General features: G+C 39.0%; 1 protein-coding gene across 1 annotated transcript; it reads right to left on the bottom strand.

The window, feature by feature from the left end:
* Positions 1 to 3,213: 3,213 nt before the first annotated feature.
* Positions 3,214 to 18,770, bottom strand: lrrc38a (leucine rich repeat containing 38a). Its single transcript, XM_030139739.1, has 2 exons — positions 17,802 to 18,770; positions 3,214 to 5,940 (listed from the first exon to the last, which is right to left on the bottom strand). Exons 1-2 carry the CDS (start codon positions 18,427 to 18,429, stop codon positions 5,693 to 5,695), a joined length of 876 nt encoding a protein of 291 aa, XP_029995599.1. The 5' UTR covers positions 18,430 to 18,770; the 3' UTR covers positions 3,214 to 5,692.
* Between the last annotated feature and the right edge of the window lie 1,736 nt (positions 18,771 to 20,506).

Here is a 20,506-nt window from a genome sequence, read left to right as displayed (position 1 = left end):
CATGGCATATTTGACGGCTATTCCTGACCTCAGTTTTGAACATTTGAACAACAGTTGTAATAATACACACGTGTAACTGATAAACTGAGGCACAATTGTTAACACTGCGGTTAATTTTCTTCAGAAATTTCAGGTTGTTTGTGGATGCTCAGCATAAACGCATGTTTTGTGAAGGGATTGTTTGTAAATGTATACATCTTAATATTGTAATTTTACTTTTTTGCACCAAAACAAGGAGAAACATTTGGAGTTTTCATTATTTATAGGTTATTATGCTATTGTTTCACTGGTCCGGCCTGCTTGAGATCTGCTTGGACTGGATGTGGCTCCTGAACTATGATGAGTTTGACATCCATAGTCTTTTGCATTATGGACCAAAGTTCATTACCAGCAGCAAATCTGGAAGCTGTTTGTCATGGTTTGGGTCCTTGATCTTGTCCTTGGCATTAGTTATGTGATGCAGTTTTAATGCTGAAAAGTACATTGAGATTTTGTGTCAACACATGCTATTTTCAAGACCGCTGCTTTTCCTGTGATATCTGTGAACATTTTTACTAGATAATACAAACCCTTATTCTACACACTTAAAAAAAACACATTTATACAGTAAAGAACAAGTGGATGTAGTTGTTGGACTGATGTAATGCAGTCCCCAGTTGTCCCCAATAGAGACTGTTTGGAGCATCAAGAAACAGAAGGTTCTAACACAAACACCCTGTGCTTCCTGCAGGAATAGTGGAAGAAATTTACACCTGAAGTGGTTCATCACTTTGTGTGTTCAGTCTCTCAGTGTGTGTTTAGTGTTGAGAATACAACACTACAAAGTGGCATGTCCCAGCTTTTTCATGAATTTGTAGCAGGTCTTGAATATCAGAAAATTAAAGGGTACCTTTAGTGAATTTTCATTGCTAGCTATCTCAAAAGATCACATATAATACTGATGGTTCTGTCTGGTAACTTTCATTATAGGCCGTTGTGAAGTATGTGTGAGTACTAAGTCACTGCTCCGTCAGTCAGACATGGTCAGCGATATGTTGCCTCCTTTATGGGCTGTTCCAGCACTGGTAGTGATACAGTAATCTTAAATTGTCCAATTACCTGGGCTGTGATGGACTGGTCACTGATCTCGTGCAGCAGACACCAGTCTAAGATGACACATTATTGACCAGCGCTGGGTCGCGTCTCTAAGACAATGGTGAAGTCCAATTCTTACGGCTGCACAAACAACAAACATGTGCTTTCCATTCAATCTTGCTCACTGACTGCTGCTTGTTTACTCATGTTCGATCAACTGGTACATCATTTCCATCCGGTAATGGTTGCTCCCATAGGTTCTGCATCACACGTAATTTCCATAATAAAAAAAGTCCAGTGTGGTGCATTTATAGCGATGTTTTACACCATTAGGCCCAATCTCATTTTACCCCTTGGCCTTCCCCCTTAGCCCTACCAGTGGCGATTTCTCATAGACTGCAAGGGAAGCTCAGCTTCCCCTAAAATTATGAAAATTAAATGGTTAAATATGTATGTTGGTGTTGACATTTTATTGACTACAAATGTGTTAGAACACGTTCATCTCAAAGATGAGTTCGTTCAGAATCAGCTTTATCACAAACCAACAGACTCGATGTTGTTCACTTCTCCTCCATTCCCGTTGCGCTGTTTTCTCATTCGATCTCTGCTCAGTGCATTTGTCCGTAGACTGCGGGCGTCTCTGGGCTTCAATGGGACTGAATGGAACAGTTTTTTTCATTGCGTCAAAACTGGACGGTAATTGGATAAATGCCACAATGTTGTCCCGCCCCCGGACGCCGAGCGTCTCTGAGGGTGAAGGGAGCTGTGGGCAGAGCTCGGCCGGGCTGGACGCTAGGCTTCCACATGCTGATTGGAGGATCAGTCGGAAGGCTGAATCCTGTTTGATTGACAGCTAGTTTCAGATCCCCTCCTTCACTGACACAGTTCAGTTTAATAACATCGCGCATTCTGCTGTGAAACCAAGAGAGGAACTACTACGAAATTACTCGTTCATTTCTTGCACTGTAAGTAAAACACACTCATTGGACTTCCTTGTTTCAATTTAACATAATTTCAGCATTTTCTTGTTTCAGTTACATAATTTAATCATTTCTTGTTCAAGTTTAATATTGTTTTGTAGATAGTTAAATCAATCAAACTGTCGGCTAGGTCAGAGTGAAAGGAGCATCTCTGGTTTAAAAAGGCTGAAGTCTTACACCTGCAACACACTGGGCCAAGGCAATCTAAGCAGCCCAGCTCTGCTGGACATTGAGAGCGCACTGGTCCAGTCCCTGGAAAAGATGCCTATTTGGTACAATAAGGTCACTGAGCATTTTCTTAATTCTTTTTTTTTTTTTTTTTTTTAATATAAGCCGACAATGAGTTTCCCTTGTCTGAACGACGAGCAGCCGCCACTGAGCCCTATCCATCTATTTTGCACATTCACGTGAAGGGGTAGGGGTGTTTTGATTCTCAGTGAGTCGGAGGGGAAGGGCTAAGGGCTGCTTGGCCCTCGAAATGGCGATTTTTCAGGACCACACTACAAATGAGCCATAGGAAAAATTACCCATAATTCTGTTCTAATTATTGGCAAGATGGAGGCAAACTCAGCAAAAAAGTGCAGCAGTGCCACGAAAGAAACACACAAATTTAAGTATTTTCTTCGTAAATAACTTAATCATTTGATCGACTGTTTGATGCCATTTCATTAACGACAGCATTTCTGCGGTTTGCAGTTGAAAAAGATGCCCAAAGCCCATGCACCAGAGATGGTTACAGCTGCTGACAGCATGATAAATTCTTTCACAAACAAAGTTATCGCATCTGTTTATAGCGGCATTGACAACCGCTGATGACGAAACAGGTCTCAAAGGTTTGTCCTATTTCACAGGGGAATGTTTCAACCCCTACCCCTCACAACTCCATTTCAAGGTGTAGTGCCAAGTGCAAGGGCCAAGGGGTAGGGGAAGAGGTAGAGGAGAAAATGGGAATTGGGACTCGGGTCTTAATATTGTAAGCAAAACCAGTACTGGTACACTTTAAGTAGATGAGCCAAAACACAAAATATGTATTCTTCATACTCGCTACAATGAAATAAAAGTCAAAGTATGTTTTAATATCATCTTTTTATTTCCATGTTCCTAGATTCCCAATTTTTTTCTGCATTGCATATTTTCTACAAAAATACTTACGCTAAAATACATTTTGTTAATATTTTTTCACATGAAGTTGCTATTTCATGAATTCCTCTTTAGTTTTGAGCACTTTGGGTCTTGATAAAACCATGCTGTGTTGAACCACCTGAGAGTATATAATCCACAAAACACAACAAAAGCAGCTCTTAATAATGAAATAAAGACTTTAATCAGCCCTCTTGTGATCCTTGCTACATATAAAATCTGCTGTAGGTTAAAAGATCATGATAAAATTGTTCATCAGTGGTTGTCTTGTCTTAGGTAAGGCTCTTCAAGGACTGAGCATCACTACCTGAACCATACCAGGAACTCAATTTATTCTACACAAAACATTAAATCTTTCAAAATAAAACATCTGAAATTTAATAAACCTGAATAAAATGTTTTGTATTTGTTTTTACTTGTAATGAAGTAGAACATTCCAATTATTTCTTATTATATTTAGTGTGAAAATATACAATACTTATGAAATAGGTTTTTTGCTTTATTTGTTTAACTAATCATATTAATTAAATGAATTGGGCTTTCCACTAATGCATTATTTCTTAAAAGACATGAATATTTCTGGTTTTAGAAACTCCAACTGTGTAATTTGCAGTCAGTCTAACTGAATTGATAAACTGTGGTTAGCTTGTTTCTAATGTTAGCTGCTGTTAGTTCACCAGCATATTAGGAGATTCAATAGCTGGAAAATACTTATATTAAGACCACTATTGTAACTAGTGTCATATTAAAAACAATATTCATATGCAGTTTTGTTAAGAACAGAATTAACATTTTTGCACAATGCTTCAAACAAATATGGTTTCTGGCACAAATCAGGTAGTGACGGGGACCTCAAATCCTCTGCTACCATTTTTGTTGTTATGATTCTATTGTTGCTTGAACGATTACAGTGAATTGACTAATGATGACTTAAGTAGAAAAAAAAAAATTTACATTAAGCAAAGATTTTCAGAAAACAATTGGAAATGTATAAAAAATATTAATATGAATACTTACCTTTAGCCTGAACTGGAGTCAGGCATAATGGTGCTTAAGCCCCACAATAATAACAATACAATGCAAATAAACAATACCGATGTGGTTAGCAAACACATCTCAGACTGTTTGATAATCAGACTGAACTGGTGTGAAAAGGCTGAAAAAAACCCAAAACAAAACAAAAAAACAATTTTCTGCTCATATCTGTCATAATTTTTCCGGTGACTGTTTCCATTGGCGTCTGTTTCATACTGATGGTTGGTGGTTTATTGACATTAGCTAACTCCACTACTTAATTTCTTACTTATTTGCCTCCATTGTCTACATCTATGATAAAAGCCACATTACACTGGTTTCAATGTAGAGGTTGCAGGTTGGATTTTTCATTAAAATCCTAACACTTGCTCTCGGGTTCTTTAGTATTGTCTCTTTAAAGTAAACACATGCACATTCTAAAGACTGAACATTTAAAACATGCTATGTGACGTTGGATGGATGGAACACAAAGCAGTCTTGAGCTTGTATGTAAACATGATGAAGTTAATCATATACAGTGGTTTAATACTGATTTACACAGACTGTTTTATCTACACAGTACCCAGGCCAAAGCCAAAGTAAGATACTATGTACGTCAACCAGGGGTGGTGAGTTGTCTGTTCGTCAACAAAATGGGAGGATTAAGGCTGTTTTAAGGGTGACTCCAGCTCTGCAATGAAAACTTGCAGACCTCTTATTCATATGAACGGGGTTTGTAAGGCAATACAGCATGGATTCAACACAGGGAGATGAAGGAAAAGAAAACAAAGAGTTTGTCAAGCAAAAAACTAACATAATATCTTATCTTCCAGCAACACACCTTGTTGGCCATTCAGATATGCATTCATACATTCCTGGTAATTTTAAATGGAACAGCGTAATTCCACTATGTAACTCATGATTGTCACAGTTGAAGAAAAAAAAAATCGTATAATGTCATAATAGCTTTCCTGGAGTTGTAAAACCATTTTCACACTTTTCCAATAAAAAACACATATGTAGTCCATCCCTCTGTGGTGGTCATAAATGAAGGGTTTGTTCTCAAATGTACTCTTGGACTTTCTAGAGTCAGTGTCATGTCTGAGTGATTCCACCGTTATTGCCAGTTGAAGTTTTCTGATAGAATGTGACTGAAATCAAGCAGAGTTTTCAATTTCTTTAAAATGATCATACTGATCAATGTCTGTGGCATTAGCTTATTTCAACAGTAATTATTGTTTCCAGATACATAAACTGCTATATTTAACAAATTAAACATAATTTCAACATGATACAAGATGTGTGTCATTTCTCAAAGAGCTTCAGGTGTTGACGTGATTAGAGTTTTCTTCTTTTCATTCATCCAAGTACCTCTTCTCACCTTTTTGTTTTGTCCACCTTTGGGATACTAGGCTCTTAGAGTAAGTTTTTATAAGAAAATGTCATTTGATAAAAAAAAATCCTTTTATTGTTCGCCACTTCCATCAGTCACTCCCGTCGTCATCATCTCCTTTGCTGCCTTTGCTGAAGCGTTGGAAACAGTGCACCGTGGATGCCAGGAAGAAACTGGCCATGATGGCTGCCACAGAGACAGAGATGCCAGAGAAGATAACAATGAGGTAGTCGGTGAGGGTGAGGGTACCACGACACTCCCGGAAACTGTCCTCAGAGAGTAAACTGAGGGGGATGCGACGTCCGTTCAGAGGCAGGGAGCACTCAATCCCCTCCATACCTGGAAAGAGTGAAAGCCTTCGATTAGTCTGATGAATCTGCATCATAGATAGATAGATGATAAAACAGATGGTAAAGGGAGACTCAGTAAAAGAGGAATTGAGAAAATTGATATTTCGGAGTTTGTACTTTTTCACATTTACTGATAGATAAATAGATAGATAGACAGACAGACAGACAGACAGACAGACAGACAGACAGACAGACAGATAGATAGATAGATAGATAGATAGATAGATAGATAGATAGATAGATAGATAGATAGATAGATAGATAGATAGATAGATAGATAGATAGATAGATAGATAGAAGGTTGGAATACTATATTTTTTACTTCTTCTCATGAAATGACTGCGACAATGGGATTCATTGGTGATAGATAAAGTGTGGATAAAGTTATTACAGTAGTGGGCAAAATTATTAGAAGCCGCTCTTTGGGTCTGTTGTGCTAAAGAAGCTGAGCCAAAAGGCAAAGCTCTTGATTTACTGGACTTAATTTCTTCATCCCACTCTCACCTATGGTCATGAGCTGTGGGTAGGGATTGAAACAATAAGATCATGAGTACAAGCAGTGGAAATGAGTGTCCTCCACAGGGTTGCTGAGTTCTCCCTCAGTGATAGGGTGAGGAATTCATCCACAAAAGAAGCCAGCCAGCCAGCCAGCCAGCCAGACAGACCGACTGATTGATTGATTGATCAATCACAAAGTGGGCACTTCCGTCAACAGTCTCTAAATGCAGTTCAAGAGTGAATCAAATCAATTCAAATCAAATCAAATTTTATTTATATAGTGCCAAATCATAACAAAAGTTATCTCATGACACTTTACATATACAGGGTGGGGAAGCAAAATTTACAATATTTTGAGGCAGGGATTGAAAGACAGTGTATGACCAATTAGTTTCTTGAAAGTCATGAGAATTTATTTGCCACAAGAAAATTGACATAATAGAAAATGTTTTTATTCTATGTGTCCTCCTTCTTTCTCAATAACTGCCTTCACACGCTTCCTGAAACTTGCACAAGTGTTCCTCAAATATTCGGGTGACAACTTCTCCCATTCTTCTTTAATATTATCTTCCAGACTTTCTCATAATAGTTTTGCTCATAGTCATTCTCTTCTGGATTCTCTTATGGACACTCCAACTATTTTTGAAATCTCCTTTGGCGTGACGAGTGCATTCAGCAAATCCCACACTCTTTGACGTTTGCTTTCCTGATTACTCATATGGGCAAAAGTTTCTGAAAAGGTATGGATAATAGTGTTAGGTATGATTATGACATCAATATATGTTTGGTTTCAAAACAATTGATGTAGTGCCTGCTGAGAAAAAACAACTAAATGTTCATTGTAAATTTTGCTTCCCCACCCTGTAGAGTTGGTCAAAACCAGACTCTAAGCCAATTTACAGAAACCCAACAGAATCCTCCAGGAGCAAACACTTGTGACTGGTGACAGTGGCGAGGAAAAACTTCCCTTTAACAGCAGAAACCTCGAGCAGACCCAGACTCCTGGAGGATGGCCGTCTGCCTATTTATTGTACAATATACAAAAACCACAACAGCGACTGTTTCAGACATCATATATGCTGTCAGTGTGAGCAGTTTAATGTGGTCAATCAGGCTTATACACATCCAGTTTATTTCACTTTTATTTAACCAGGAAAAAGACTCAGTGAGATTAAAAATCTCTTTTGCAAGAGTTTCCTGGCCAAGAAAGCAGCAGCAGAAGTTACAGACAGTAGAGATGCCATCCATACATCCACACTAAAAACATACATAAAACACATGAAAAAAATACTACTAAGACCATACATAAAACACTATACCAATAATACACTTATAAAACACCAACAAAGAATCAAAAGGTACTAAAATAAAATCAACAAGGTATTATGCTTAATAAACCATAAAATAGAGCTGTCATAAGGAGATTTAGGACATTTTCGTTACAAAAAACAAGCTAGGTCTATTTCAGTATGAACTGTACACAATCATGTCCCTTCACAGAAGAAGCCAAATCCCTTGTGTAACCATAGTCATGTGTGATTGTGGTTAAATTGATGGTGATGTGAGTCTTAGGAGACAGCTGTGTGATTCTTGTGAATGTGCAAGGCCTGTTCGGCTCAGTTAGAAAATATTAAAGTAAACTGAATAAAAACAGTTTGTTGTGTTCAGAGAGGCATATTTATATATATATATATATATATATATATATATATATATATATATATATGTGTGTGTGTGTGTGTGTGTGTGTGTATGTATTTTTTAATTTAGTTTAATATGTATTTATGTATAAATTTCTGTATTTATTTATATATTTTTTGTGTGTGCGTGTGCTGTGTGTGTCACTCTAAAACCAGAAGGGCTTTTCCACATGAAAAGAGACTCAGTGACCTCATCGCTTGGTGATATTCCAGTCACATGGCGCTACAACAGGCAGCCAGACTCATGCTCAGCCAGGCATGAATGAGGCAGACAAACAGTCACACACTCTCTCACATGAAGAATCACACACACTGTTGTTAATGTCCGGTTTATCTCTATGATAATCAGATAGCGGTGGCAGGACCATATGAGGACCAGGACATCCCCAGAAACACCTCATCAGAACAGTATAACCTGTGACTGTGAAGGTGATTCTGTTGAAATAATAAGGTCATCCTCGTGGATTTTAAGGGTCTTTTGGGGGCTATTGGCCTACTCACAGTTTTTCAAAATATTTTTTACACCTCAACATACTCTGTTACTGGCTTACTGAATTTCAGTAAATTCACTTTTGATTTGTTGGATTTGTTTATCTGGTTTCTTCTTCCACACCACTTGAGCAACATACCCCATAATGTCCCTCATTCTTTAACAGCTGCATTTGTTTCTCTAAATAATATGGGCAGTGTTAAGTGACATTAAGATGCAGTATTACAACGATTGTATTCCCATAAAATACTAATGGATGTGCGTACATGCAGAAAATTAGGAGAACCAAGAGGCCATAGAGAGATAAGAAAAAAGTGTTATTGCCTATGAAACACAATCTCTTCCCACACTATAATTTCTTTCTTCTAATTTTTGTGGATTAAATCATGGATGAGGGGTATGCCTCAGTGAAGTTGGAGGGATATTCATGAATTCAAATCTCTACTGTAACGAACAAGCTTCAAGCTCATTTTCCAAGTTCTTATACTTACAGAATGCATTGATGACAATTCACTCCCAAAATGATACATTTGCATAAACCTAGATAAAATACCACTGATGACCTACAAAAATATCATGTAAAGGTTACATTTATCCTGACCAGAAACCATACCTTATCATGGCAGTAGGTTTAAAACACTGGTCTCCACAATTCCACAATGGTATCAGCTCATCTCATCTCAACTCTACATAATTTTGCTCGATTTTGGCACCATCACATTGCATTTCCAACACAACACTCCCTCAGTGTGGCTGTTTACCACAGTGATGCAGCATAAATGCATTATGAGTTAAACTTTACAAAATAAAAGAATATTTTAAGATTTTTTTTCCAGGCAACAATACAGACTTCAAACTTGTGGTCAATTTATTAATATACAACCTGAAAATATGTTCTGAATTTTTACCATGGTTATGATGACACACACCGATTAATGAAGCAACGATTCTGTATTAACCTGAACCAATCTGTTCTGTATTGGCTTAGCTGGCTTGCAACCTTAACAAAGGTAACACTGGAAATATCTGGTAATCGAGGCAAGCTGTTGATACCATCAGTAGATGACCAGCATAAGGTTTGTTCCTATTTAATATTTTATTTTTATGTGCACTTATTCATATGTCCATAGGAGGGAGCCCTAACTCCCACCTCCTTGATTTAAGTCAGTAAACTATTAATGCCTTATTTTTGCTTTCTTTTTTGTCTAAGGTGATTTTTATTGTTCTCCTCTGGACTTGACCAGGGAATGTATTAATCTGGGGGCCTTGTGGGGGGAATCGAGGTGCTTTAAGGGCAGAATGTCAGTGGACAAATACCTGAAATGCCCACCCCAGAAATAAGGGTCATTATTCAGGATTTGGCCTCAAAATAAAATAAAAAGGGAAAATATTAAATAAGTGGTCAGACAAAAAGGACTACTTGAACTCAGATGGACACTCATCTGTTCTAACTGTGGGGAAATAAAAATACAAATGATGTGTTTCCATAAACTGGTTTGGCATGAACAGGCAGGGTCATGTTTTGTTGTCAGAGGGTGACTTTGTTGTGTTTCATATTACTCTGATAAACTTAGTAGAAGTACAGCATTCTGTTGCTGTTTTCCTTAAATTTTTCTCAGTCTACCTCCTCATGTAGTACAAAGTTGTTGTAGTGTAGACATGGCTATTTGATATCAGTGACACCAAAGTACCCCAGCATCAGACACTGCAGTGTTGAATAAGGCATGTAGCTTGTTCATCACTAACCCTACTGCTACAAACAGTAGGAGATCATGTTTACACTATCTAGGTTGCCTTGTCATTTCCTCACACATGCTTATTTACAACTCAAGTAGCACTACATCCCAGTTACAGTCTGGGTATTTGTTCGCTTTATTTTTTTTGTGTAGTAGAGTTGTATGTCTTGTTTTTTTCCTGTTTTTAATTATCTAAAAGTAAAATGGAGTTATGACTAACTGAACGTTAAGGGGTAAAGAATTGTCAGCTTCATTTTTAACCCTTGTGCCCTCCTCAAACTTACTACCCTTTAGACACATTTGTGGCAACTATGTACACATACAAAAAAAATGCTATAAAATCATCATACATAAATATTTTTGTTTTTGGCTTTTTTTCTCCCATAAATCTCTTAAACAACTTCAGCACTGCTCAAAACTACCAAACATTCTGTCTTTTTTTTTTTTGTATTTTAAACCATTAAAAACCATTAAATGAAGTTATTATTATTATTTCTTTTTATGAATGAGCAGGGCCTGAAGTTGTTTAGATCCATGAAAAAAGTTAAAAAAAAAAAAAAATTCTGATGTATGATGATTTTATAGTGAGTTTTTTTTGTGCACATTTTTGCCACGAAGGTGTCTAGAGGGTGCAAAATGCATCAATAGACTAGAAAAGCACTTGGAGAGTGCAGACATCCGCCAAGGCAGATCAGTGCCCCCCCCCGATCATCGCCAAAATTTAATCATTTGTTCCTTGTACCAGTATCAAAATTTCCTGAAAATTTCATAAAAATCCATCCAGAACTTTTTGAGTTATCTTGCTAACAGACAAACAAACAAACAAACAAACAGACAGACAAACCCTGATGAAAACATAACCTCCACTGTTCCTTGGCAGAGGTTAATATTAAAAACATGTAAGAGTAAAAGACACTGGATCTCAAAAACAGAACTAAAAAGAAAAGTTATTGCCAAATTCCATGTCAAAAGCTGTAATACTGCCAAAATGATCACCAAATTAAAACAAAAAAAAAAAGTTGAGAAAAATATACAAAAATACCCAAGGAAGGCACAAGGGTTATGTGGGTTTTCAATTAGCCTTGTGTTTTGTCTGCATTCACCTTTGTTCCTTTGTAATTGTCTCCCACCCACTGTCAAATTTAAGATGTTTAAAGAGGTGGGAAGTAACAGTGCAAACATTGTACTATTACTATACTTTTTCAAGAGAATTTTGGGTTCATTTAAATGACAAAAAAAAAAAAAAAAACACAGATGAAGTGACATTTAAATCTTTTAGCCTAACGTATTCACTCTTATGGAGCTCTGCTTTGTGATGAACTAAAACAATATTTCTGCAATTAAAACACTGCAGCTGCCATTGTATAGATGGACTTTGAACATAATTTCCGTTTCACAAAAAAAGTCATAAAGTCCCTTCTCCCTCCCACTCAAGTGATAACTAATTATCCAAAAATTTGTTCATGAATGAATTTCATGAGCAAGGACCACAGCTACAAATGGATGGAGTTAAATGTTTATTTATAACTGTTAGCAATGGATGTTTTTGATAATGATCAGGATGACGACTATGGAAAAGTGGACGATGATTGAGAGGCTGCAGTTTGGGGAAGGTCTGTCCCCCTGAAAGACTCCCCTACAGGAAAGCAAAAGGTGGAGTGTTTTACAGATCTTGGAGGTTATGATGGATGTAAAACTGATATGATTGTGATGACCAGCATCCCATAGCCTTAATTAGATAGTCTTGGATCCCTGTGGAGAAGAAGACAGCGCAAATTCCAGACATAATGAGAATGGGGGTGGGATTAAATAAGTTTTTCTTCTTCCCACTCCTTTTCGAGTATAAATGAATGATTTTTTCTTTTTTTTGTGTGTGTGTGAATTTGTTTGCATTCTATAAATGCTCGAAATAAACAATGAATGAATGAATGAATGAATGATCCTGGCTAAATCATCACATGAACCGGAATCTGGTGTGGATGTGGCCAGATGCAGTGATGAACAGAGGGTTGAGGGGGGTTCTGTGTTGTGAATTCCTGTAGTAAAAGTATTTAGTTAATGGCTCAAGTAAGAATTTAATTGAAGTAGAATTTGGGGATTGGACTGCTAGTTGGTAGGTTTTGCTAGGCAATCCTCAGGAATGACAAAGACATCGGAAAAGCAAGGTTGGTAACATCAAATTGTTATGAGGACAAGGTAAATTCTGAGCACCAGAGAAAACTGAAGGAAGCCAATAGGAACATTAATGCAAGACTGCAGGCTGGATGGTCATTCATGGATTTAGAATGGAATGTAGTAATGCAGCAGGATAGAATATTTGAGGTTAATGGGAAACATCGCACAGTACTGAAGGAGGCATTTGAGGCTGGAGGTCTCTAATGAATAATGACAGTTGAGAGTGCATGACGGGATCCTGTGATTAATTAGACAAAGAAGTTGATGCCACTGAGGTAGGAAAACAAAGATGGATGGGGTAGCTATGTAGAAAGATGGAAGATTTAGATGAAATCCTGTATGGAAGAAGTGAAAATAAGGACAAGCTGTCCAGTAGGTAGAGAGAGCGGTAGGACAAGGCTGTTTGTGTGGAAAAATCTTGATAAGCTTGGTGATGAAGGACTTTAGATGACCTGTATGGTTACTGGAAATAGAGGAACCAGCTTTGGAACAGCTTCTGCATGAGGAGCCAGGAATCAGGAGTGAGTGTCAGTGCTGGCACTAGAATGACCAGGAAGGTGCTCTGCCTGGAGAGTGAATTGCTTAGTGATGGACAGTCAAGTAAGATGACACATTGCAAACAGCGCATGTTTGAAGGAGAGTGACGTCCACCTTTATTAATGCTGTCCACAGGGCTGTTTCAAGATATCTGGGGGCCCTAGGCAAGAAAGTAAAGTGAGGCCCCTAATACGCAAAGATGTGGTGGTGGAATCACCGAAGAAGAAAAATAAAATCCAGATGCAATTTCCTGTTTTCTAGTACATTTAGTACTAATATTACTGATGATAAAAGGATAAACAAATTAAATTATTTAAATTATTATTATTATTATAATTGTTATTATTATTATTATTATTATTATTAGGCCTATTTATTATATAATAATATGCAATTAGTACTGATTGCGATAGATTTAATAATGATAAGATTTTTTTTCCTAGACTGTGATGTAACTAATTCCATGTAGCCTGATAAATAGCTTCAGCTTGTGAGGAGGTGGCATTGTCACTATCAATTGGCGCTGACAGAAATTTAAGCAAAGCACCTAAAAAAGCAAAAAAAAAAAGGCATTTGGTGAGTAGGCTTACTTTTGTCCTTTTTCTAGAAGTACATGATTAAAGTGCAGAGGATTTGATAGTAACTTTGCAGGAGAAGAACTTCACTTCCCATAATGCACCAAAATGTAATGTCAGACCTCATCGGCAAAACTACCTGAGCACATGGTGCAAAGTGTTGTGATGTGTTGATGGGCAAGTGTGGGAAATATAGATAATTACAAAGTTTAAAATGTAGGATTGTGATTATATGGTTCACAGACACTGCCATTCATTTTCTTTCTTTTTTTTTTTTTTTTGATGTTGTATTTGAATATTCTGAATATTTGACGATTTTGAAAAGTGTTGTAATTTCCTAATTATTCTAATTGTTCCTGAACGCCTCATGTATAGTTTACGTGTGCCTCCTTGAACGTGAACAGATCTCAGTTCCGCAGTGAGGGCACAGAGCTGATGTGAGGGACTCGAACAAATGTGGGCTTGAAAATACAAACTTTTGCTGCAGTCCTACTCTAGTCCTCTTCTGTGCCTAAACCAGCTGACACACAAGGAACAGATGTATGGATGAGCCGGACAAACGCAATGGAAAAGGGACATTTTTCTCCTAATGGGATGGACAGATCACCAACGGAAATTGCTAGCTAACCGAAAATGTCCATTGAACTGGATGGATTATTTGGCCAAACTGGATGGGATTCATAGGACCAGACGATTTAGTTTGGAATAAAGTTGTGTCAGTGACCGCAGCAGGAGGAAGACAACCGTCCAAAGTAAGTGAAAACACTTCAGTAGGCTTAGCTTTGGCTTTTCATGAGCGCTTCACCATTGCTGTTCTTTTAAAATGGCCGCCGCCGTGCTCAGTGTGGACAGACCGTTTGTTCCACTGACAGAGAGTGGGGGATGGGATGGGGGGTGCGTGAGGGCAGATGTCACTTCTACATGACCCTCATAGGATTTGTCATTGCATAGGGGGAATCCCTCTAGTTTGGGGGGCCCCAGTCACAAAACAGTACAGGAGAGGGTTAGCGCTGCCTCACTGTGGTGGTTTGTTTACAATGGATGGTTTTTAATAAGTTGTACAGATAAATGACCATGCGGCCATCGGGGGCCCTCTTCAGCGAGGGGGCCCTAGGCAGCTGCCTACCTTGCCTACGTCATCCCGACGGCTCTGGCTGTCCACCACGGCGAAGTAAATGAAGATGGTTCTTCTTGACCAGTTGTGGCTCCACAAGAGAGCAACAATAACGACCAGATAGACTTTGTGGAAAGTTGGAGATGTTTGAAGAGAGTTTTGGAATGTAGGAAACTTGATGGGCGCAGTAGCAGAAAACCACCTGCTATCACAGAAACCTTCAAAGTCACTAAACGGGCAGTGATGGTAAAGACTTGACTGTTGTCTGTGTGGGTCAGTTGGTGATTGTATAAGAAGGTCATACCATTCTGAACTGCATTTCCACTTTGCATGAGTTGTTGAGGGTGATGGTGCTGAGAAGTGAGGGTTGTTGATGATACAAAGAAGAGCAGATGAAAGATGAAGGCACAACCTTTTGGAATGATGCATATGGTGGAATTGTGGTGACTGAGATGTGAGAGTATCTGCCATTGGGAGCAGGAGGGTTCTCAAGGAAAGTTTTGGAGGAGACTGGAGATGGTTTGGGACCAGTGTAAAGGTAGGAGGCAGGGCTGTTACCATGGAAAACCAGACCTAGTTCGACTGAAAAGAAGGTTGGGAAAGCTGGAGCAGATGTGTCCATTCTGCCAACAGATTGTGCACCTGGCAACCCAGGGCTGGATCCTGTGGAAACAGCGGTTGAAAATGGAATGGACCAAGTCTGACATCCTAGTGCCAGTGATGGAGACGTGGGATTTCAGAAAAGCAGGTGGCATCCCCATGCTAAGAATCAGAAGAGGGAGCGGTGGAAAGAAGAGGTTGCATCCTGGTGCCAGGAATGGAATGGTAGCATAAACACATGAGAAGCTAAAGTGGCATTCCAGTGCCAAATGTGAGAATTTAACATAGTGAGTGAGAGAGGACGGAAACTGAGGGGAAGTAATTTATCTGGATACATGTTATATGTAGCAGACCATCCCCATTTCGAAACTCTAAGATTGTAATTAAGGGAAGGCTGGAGCTGTACATTTGAATGGAGAGAGGAATGCTGAGGAACAGATAAAACTGATTAGACTGATGTATGGCACTTGGTTTGGAGATCCAACTGGTTGCATTTGGCAGGGCCTCTGCTTGGGGGTGATGGGCAGGTAAGTGTTTGTAGGCATATGGCAGAAAGGGTTTGAATCGTGATCCTGCTTCTGACATTCAGATAAAATTATCTCCCAAAATATGACTATTTTACCAGCCAAAAGTCCTGGAAAAGTAATGTTAAACAAGAAAAGCACTCAGAGAGGGCAGACCTTCGCCAAGACAGATCTGCCCCCACCCCCCATCACCACCAAAATTTAATCATTTCTTCCTTGTGCCAGTACCAACATTTCCTGAAAATTTCCTGAAAATCCATCCATAACTTTTTGAGTTATCTTGCTAACAAACAAACAAACACACACACAAACACACAAAGCAAAGTGATCACAATACCTCCCAGCAGAGGAAAAAAGTAAGTAAAATCTTGATGAAAATATATCGTTATTTAGGCTCTACATGAGTCTGGTTTAGACCAGCTCTAAATGTAAAGTGTCATGAGATAACTTTTACTATGATGTGGTGCTATATAAATAAAATTTGACTGATTGATTGATTGACATAAGTCTGATAGATATTGATGTCTAGAGAACAAGGTCACATTGATCTTATGCCTGTGGACTGTGTGAGTACCATATTAATTTGAATACCTTAAGGGATTTCCTTCAAATCGGACAAAGTATGTCAAAGAATTTGACAGAACTGCATGAACAGATTATGACAAAAGGTTTGTGGACAAATCTAAAGTCTGCTTCCACTAAAACAGTTGTTCTCAACCGAGGGGGGGGGGGGGGGGGGGGGGGGGGGGGCACTCTTCCAAGGGCTGCAAGCATTAGCGACTATTGTAGTACATCACAACATTCTAAATCACTTGGCATATACCCCCCTGCTCACATACATGCTCCCCTACACACACACACAGTCACAAATGTGTTTTCGGGGGGCAGCAGGTAGTCAATGATAAGGTGAGGGGAGGTTTATCTACAGAGCTTCATAACCCACCATGTTCTCCACATACAGGTCTATCATGTTACTTTTACAATTACGTGGATATCTTTACAACAGCACACAAAAGGGGAAAAAAGATAAATACTAGTTTGAAAATAGACTGTGGTTAAGGAAGAAGTGCTTAGCCTACCCAATGTCCTTGGTGCTGTACAAGTGGAAAAAGTACTGGCTTTGAAATGTACTCAAGGCATAAAACTCTGAAGTACACATTCGAATGATATTTCATACCTAAATTGCAAACTGATACAAAATAATAGATGATTCCACTCACATATATTCAAAGTAAAGTAATGAATCTGTTTTAAAAAGTGTACAGCCATTTGCATTAAAATGTACAAAAAACAAACAAACAAAACCTCAGTTACAGTTATACACATATAGTATTGTGTATATTTGTATGACTGGCTCACTGTAGTTGTATGAAGTAGTGTACAGTGTAGTATTACAGGAGTGCCACCCCAGGTCAGGCTGCCTGTTAAATGCGAACGTCTGTGATGTAATACAGTGACAGAAGCATACTGTTGAAAGTGCACATTAACACTATGATGGTAATCGTAGATATTTAAAAATATATATATTTTATTTAAAAAATTACACATTGTTCCTTTCATTTGGACTTTACAAACAAATACTGATTCACTCTGCATTTATATCTGTATGAATATAGACATGCTGGTATACCAAACTAAATGTATTTTAATCCAGTCCAGCTTATGAACCAATAATCTTTTTGTGGAACTAAATAAATGCGTGGACACCCCCTGAAAATTCCTCTAAGCAAGATAAGATTTATTTTTATATCAGCGTCTTTCTCTCTGATGCAAAGATAATTCAGTATGAGAAAAAAAAATATCAGTAATGTAATGGTAGGTCAGTTAAATCTGTGGTGTATAATTTCCTTTGCCTTGGCATGAGGCCTGTGAGAATGCACTCTAAGCTGCTTACAACTTACCCGTTGGGAGCTTGTGACGGTTCTCAGTCAGCCATACAAACAGTTTAGCAAAGTGGCAGTTGCAAAGCCAGGGGTTGCCCTCCAAGCGTAGTTTCCGAAGAGAGGGCAGTGGTTCCAAGACACTGACGTCCAGCTCTGTGAAACCATTCCGCTCCAGCTCTAACTCCCTCAGAGATGTCAGTCCTATGAAAGCATCCTTACCCATCATGGTTAAGTGTGGGTTGTTCCCCAGTCGCAATTTAATTAGACTTCTAGACTCCCCAAATGTCCCAGAGGGGATTTCTGTCAGATTGTTGCTCCCCAGGTCCAAAAACACCAATCTGGAGGAGGTGCTAAGGGTCCCTGGTTCCAGCAGTGACAGGGAGTTATTCCTCAGATCCAGGTAGACCAGGTCACTGTAGAGAACCAAGAAGTCAGAGGGGATCCAGGGGATCCAGTTGTTGGAGAGCAGAAGACGGCGAACGTCCAAAGGGATTGAGTCCGGCACGTGGGTCAGACCTTTTCCAGTGCAGTCCACAGTGTGGTGGTCTGGACACAAACAGCTGGATGGGCAGTTTTGGCCCTGAGTAAGCAAGGTGGAGGAGATCAAGGCAAGGAATGGCTGCAGCAGGTTAATCCATGGTAACATTGTCAAGGGGTGGACAATGTTAATCAGGAGATGGGGGTGACAGGGTTCTGACAAGGGCTACAAAGAAAAGGGGGTCGGGGGGAGGAACAGATACATAGGTTGAAATCACAGCAGGGGAAGGGGAAGGGCAGTCAGATAATGATGTTTCACTTTCCTGCCGCTGGCATCCTTTCATGTTCTCAGCACTGCAAAGCAAGGATACACCGAAAAGCCATCGTGCGATGTTAAAAGTGTTGTTTTCCAGGAGATCATGTAACAAGCCGTGTGGATCAAATAGCAGCCTGCTGGCTTTGAGGGAAGAGAGGGAGGAGCAAAAGGCAGAGCATCCAAGAGAGCGAGGAGGGGGATGAGAGAGGGGAGAGGATTAACAAAGAGGTAAATAGAAGCTAACGAACCAGAGGCAAACGGGGCGGGGTTTGTGGGTTAAGCCACGAGACATGTGTTTGTGTGTGTGTGTTTGTAGACTGGTAGGGGGCTGTCCCTGTCACTCCACAGACCTCGTTAGACAGACTCTGAGGTGTACGAGCTGCTGTCGTCCTCACAGAGAGGGGACCAAGAATCCCCTTTTTGTGTCATTCTATCAGTAAGGTTTAATATCAATGTTCCAATTCTAGACGCGCAGACCTGAAGAGAAGCACAAAAGGATGCCATCACTGTCTGTGACTCACATGACGTCAACAAATGCACAGCCAACAGCAACCTCTCACACAGACCTCTGGAATCATTCAGTCCTCCCTGACTGCCTCTTGTATTCCCTGTATGTCGTTTCATCAGAAAAGGAAGAGGTGATTATTACAATGTAATTGTTTTAATTTTGCTATGTCATTTATTGTTGAATTAGAATTTTTCCTTGCATCTCCATAGCTATATTTGAAATTAAAAAAGAAAAAAATTACAACAAGAGACAAAGGTCAGAGGTGGACACTTACACTACCTGTCCAAATAACAGTCACCACCTGGATTTAACTAAGCAAAGAGGTAAATGATGCTCCCATTGGAAAATCACAGCATAGATGATTGTGTTTCAGCTGGCAACAACTTATTTAACCCTAACTGATGGAATGAGCAGCTTCTCATTTCTTCATCAACCATGTCGGAAGACACACATCCTGTGGTTGTTGAAGAGAGGTTTCAGATCTGTTTCAGAAGGGTGAAATCATTGGCATATATCAAGCAAAGAAAAGATGATAAAGAGATGACTAAAACTACTAAAACTGCGTTAAGAACTGTCCAATGCATTACTACAGACTGGGAGGATAGTGGGAAATGGGGTCAGAAAAAATCTTGAATGATCGTGGTCAGCAATCACTTTGACCTTTGGTGAAATCAATTCATAAAAATACAATTAGAACTCTCGGCTATGGTTAATAGTGAAAGTAAGAGCATTTCCACACATACAATATGAAGTGAACTCAAGCAAACAGCTGAGAAACCATTTATCAGTGAGGCTAATTGACAAAAAAAAAGGCTTTAATTTGCTAGGGAGCGAAACGATTGGACTCTGGAGCCAAGGACGATGGTCATGTGGTCTGATGAGCCCAGATCACTGTTGGCTTCTCTGCACTGGCTCCCTGTAAAATCTTGGACAGATTTTAAAATACTCCTCCTCATCTTCAATTTAAGGAATTAGAAGTAACTTTAGATTTAGGATTTAGGAGTAACAGATCGACAGCCCTGGCACTGATGGACTTAGTAGAACAAATAATGGAATGTCACAATACTAAAAAGTATGCACTCAGACTATTTCTAGATCTAAGGAAAGCATTTGACACATTTCATCACAACTTACTGTTTAAAAAATGGAGAAGTATGGTTTCTGAGGTATTGTGTAGGGCTGGTTAAAGTGTTATATATTTAACAGACAACAATGTGTACAAATGAATCAGAATACATCTTTATTGATGAAAATAACATGTGGGGCCCCTCAAGGGTCAGTTCTCGGCCCTAAATTGTTTATTATTTATGTAAATGATATTTGCACAATATCCAGTGTGTTAAAATTTGTATTATTTGCAGATGACACAAATATATTTTGTTCTGTTGTGGAATTACAGCAGCTTTTGGAAGTGGTCACAAA

This window comes from Sphaeramia orbicularis, chromosome 7 (genome assembly GCF_902148855.1).
Source record: "Sphaeramia orbicularis chromosome 7, fSphaOr1.1, whole genome shotgun sequence".
NCBI classification, from domain to species: domain Eukaryota; kingdom Metazoa; phylum Chordata; class Actinopteri; order Kurtiformes; family Apogonidae; genus Sphaeramia; species Sphaeramia orbicularis.
Note: the sequence above shows the minus strand (reverse complement) of the source record. Positions and strands in the feature narration are given on the sequence as shown.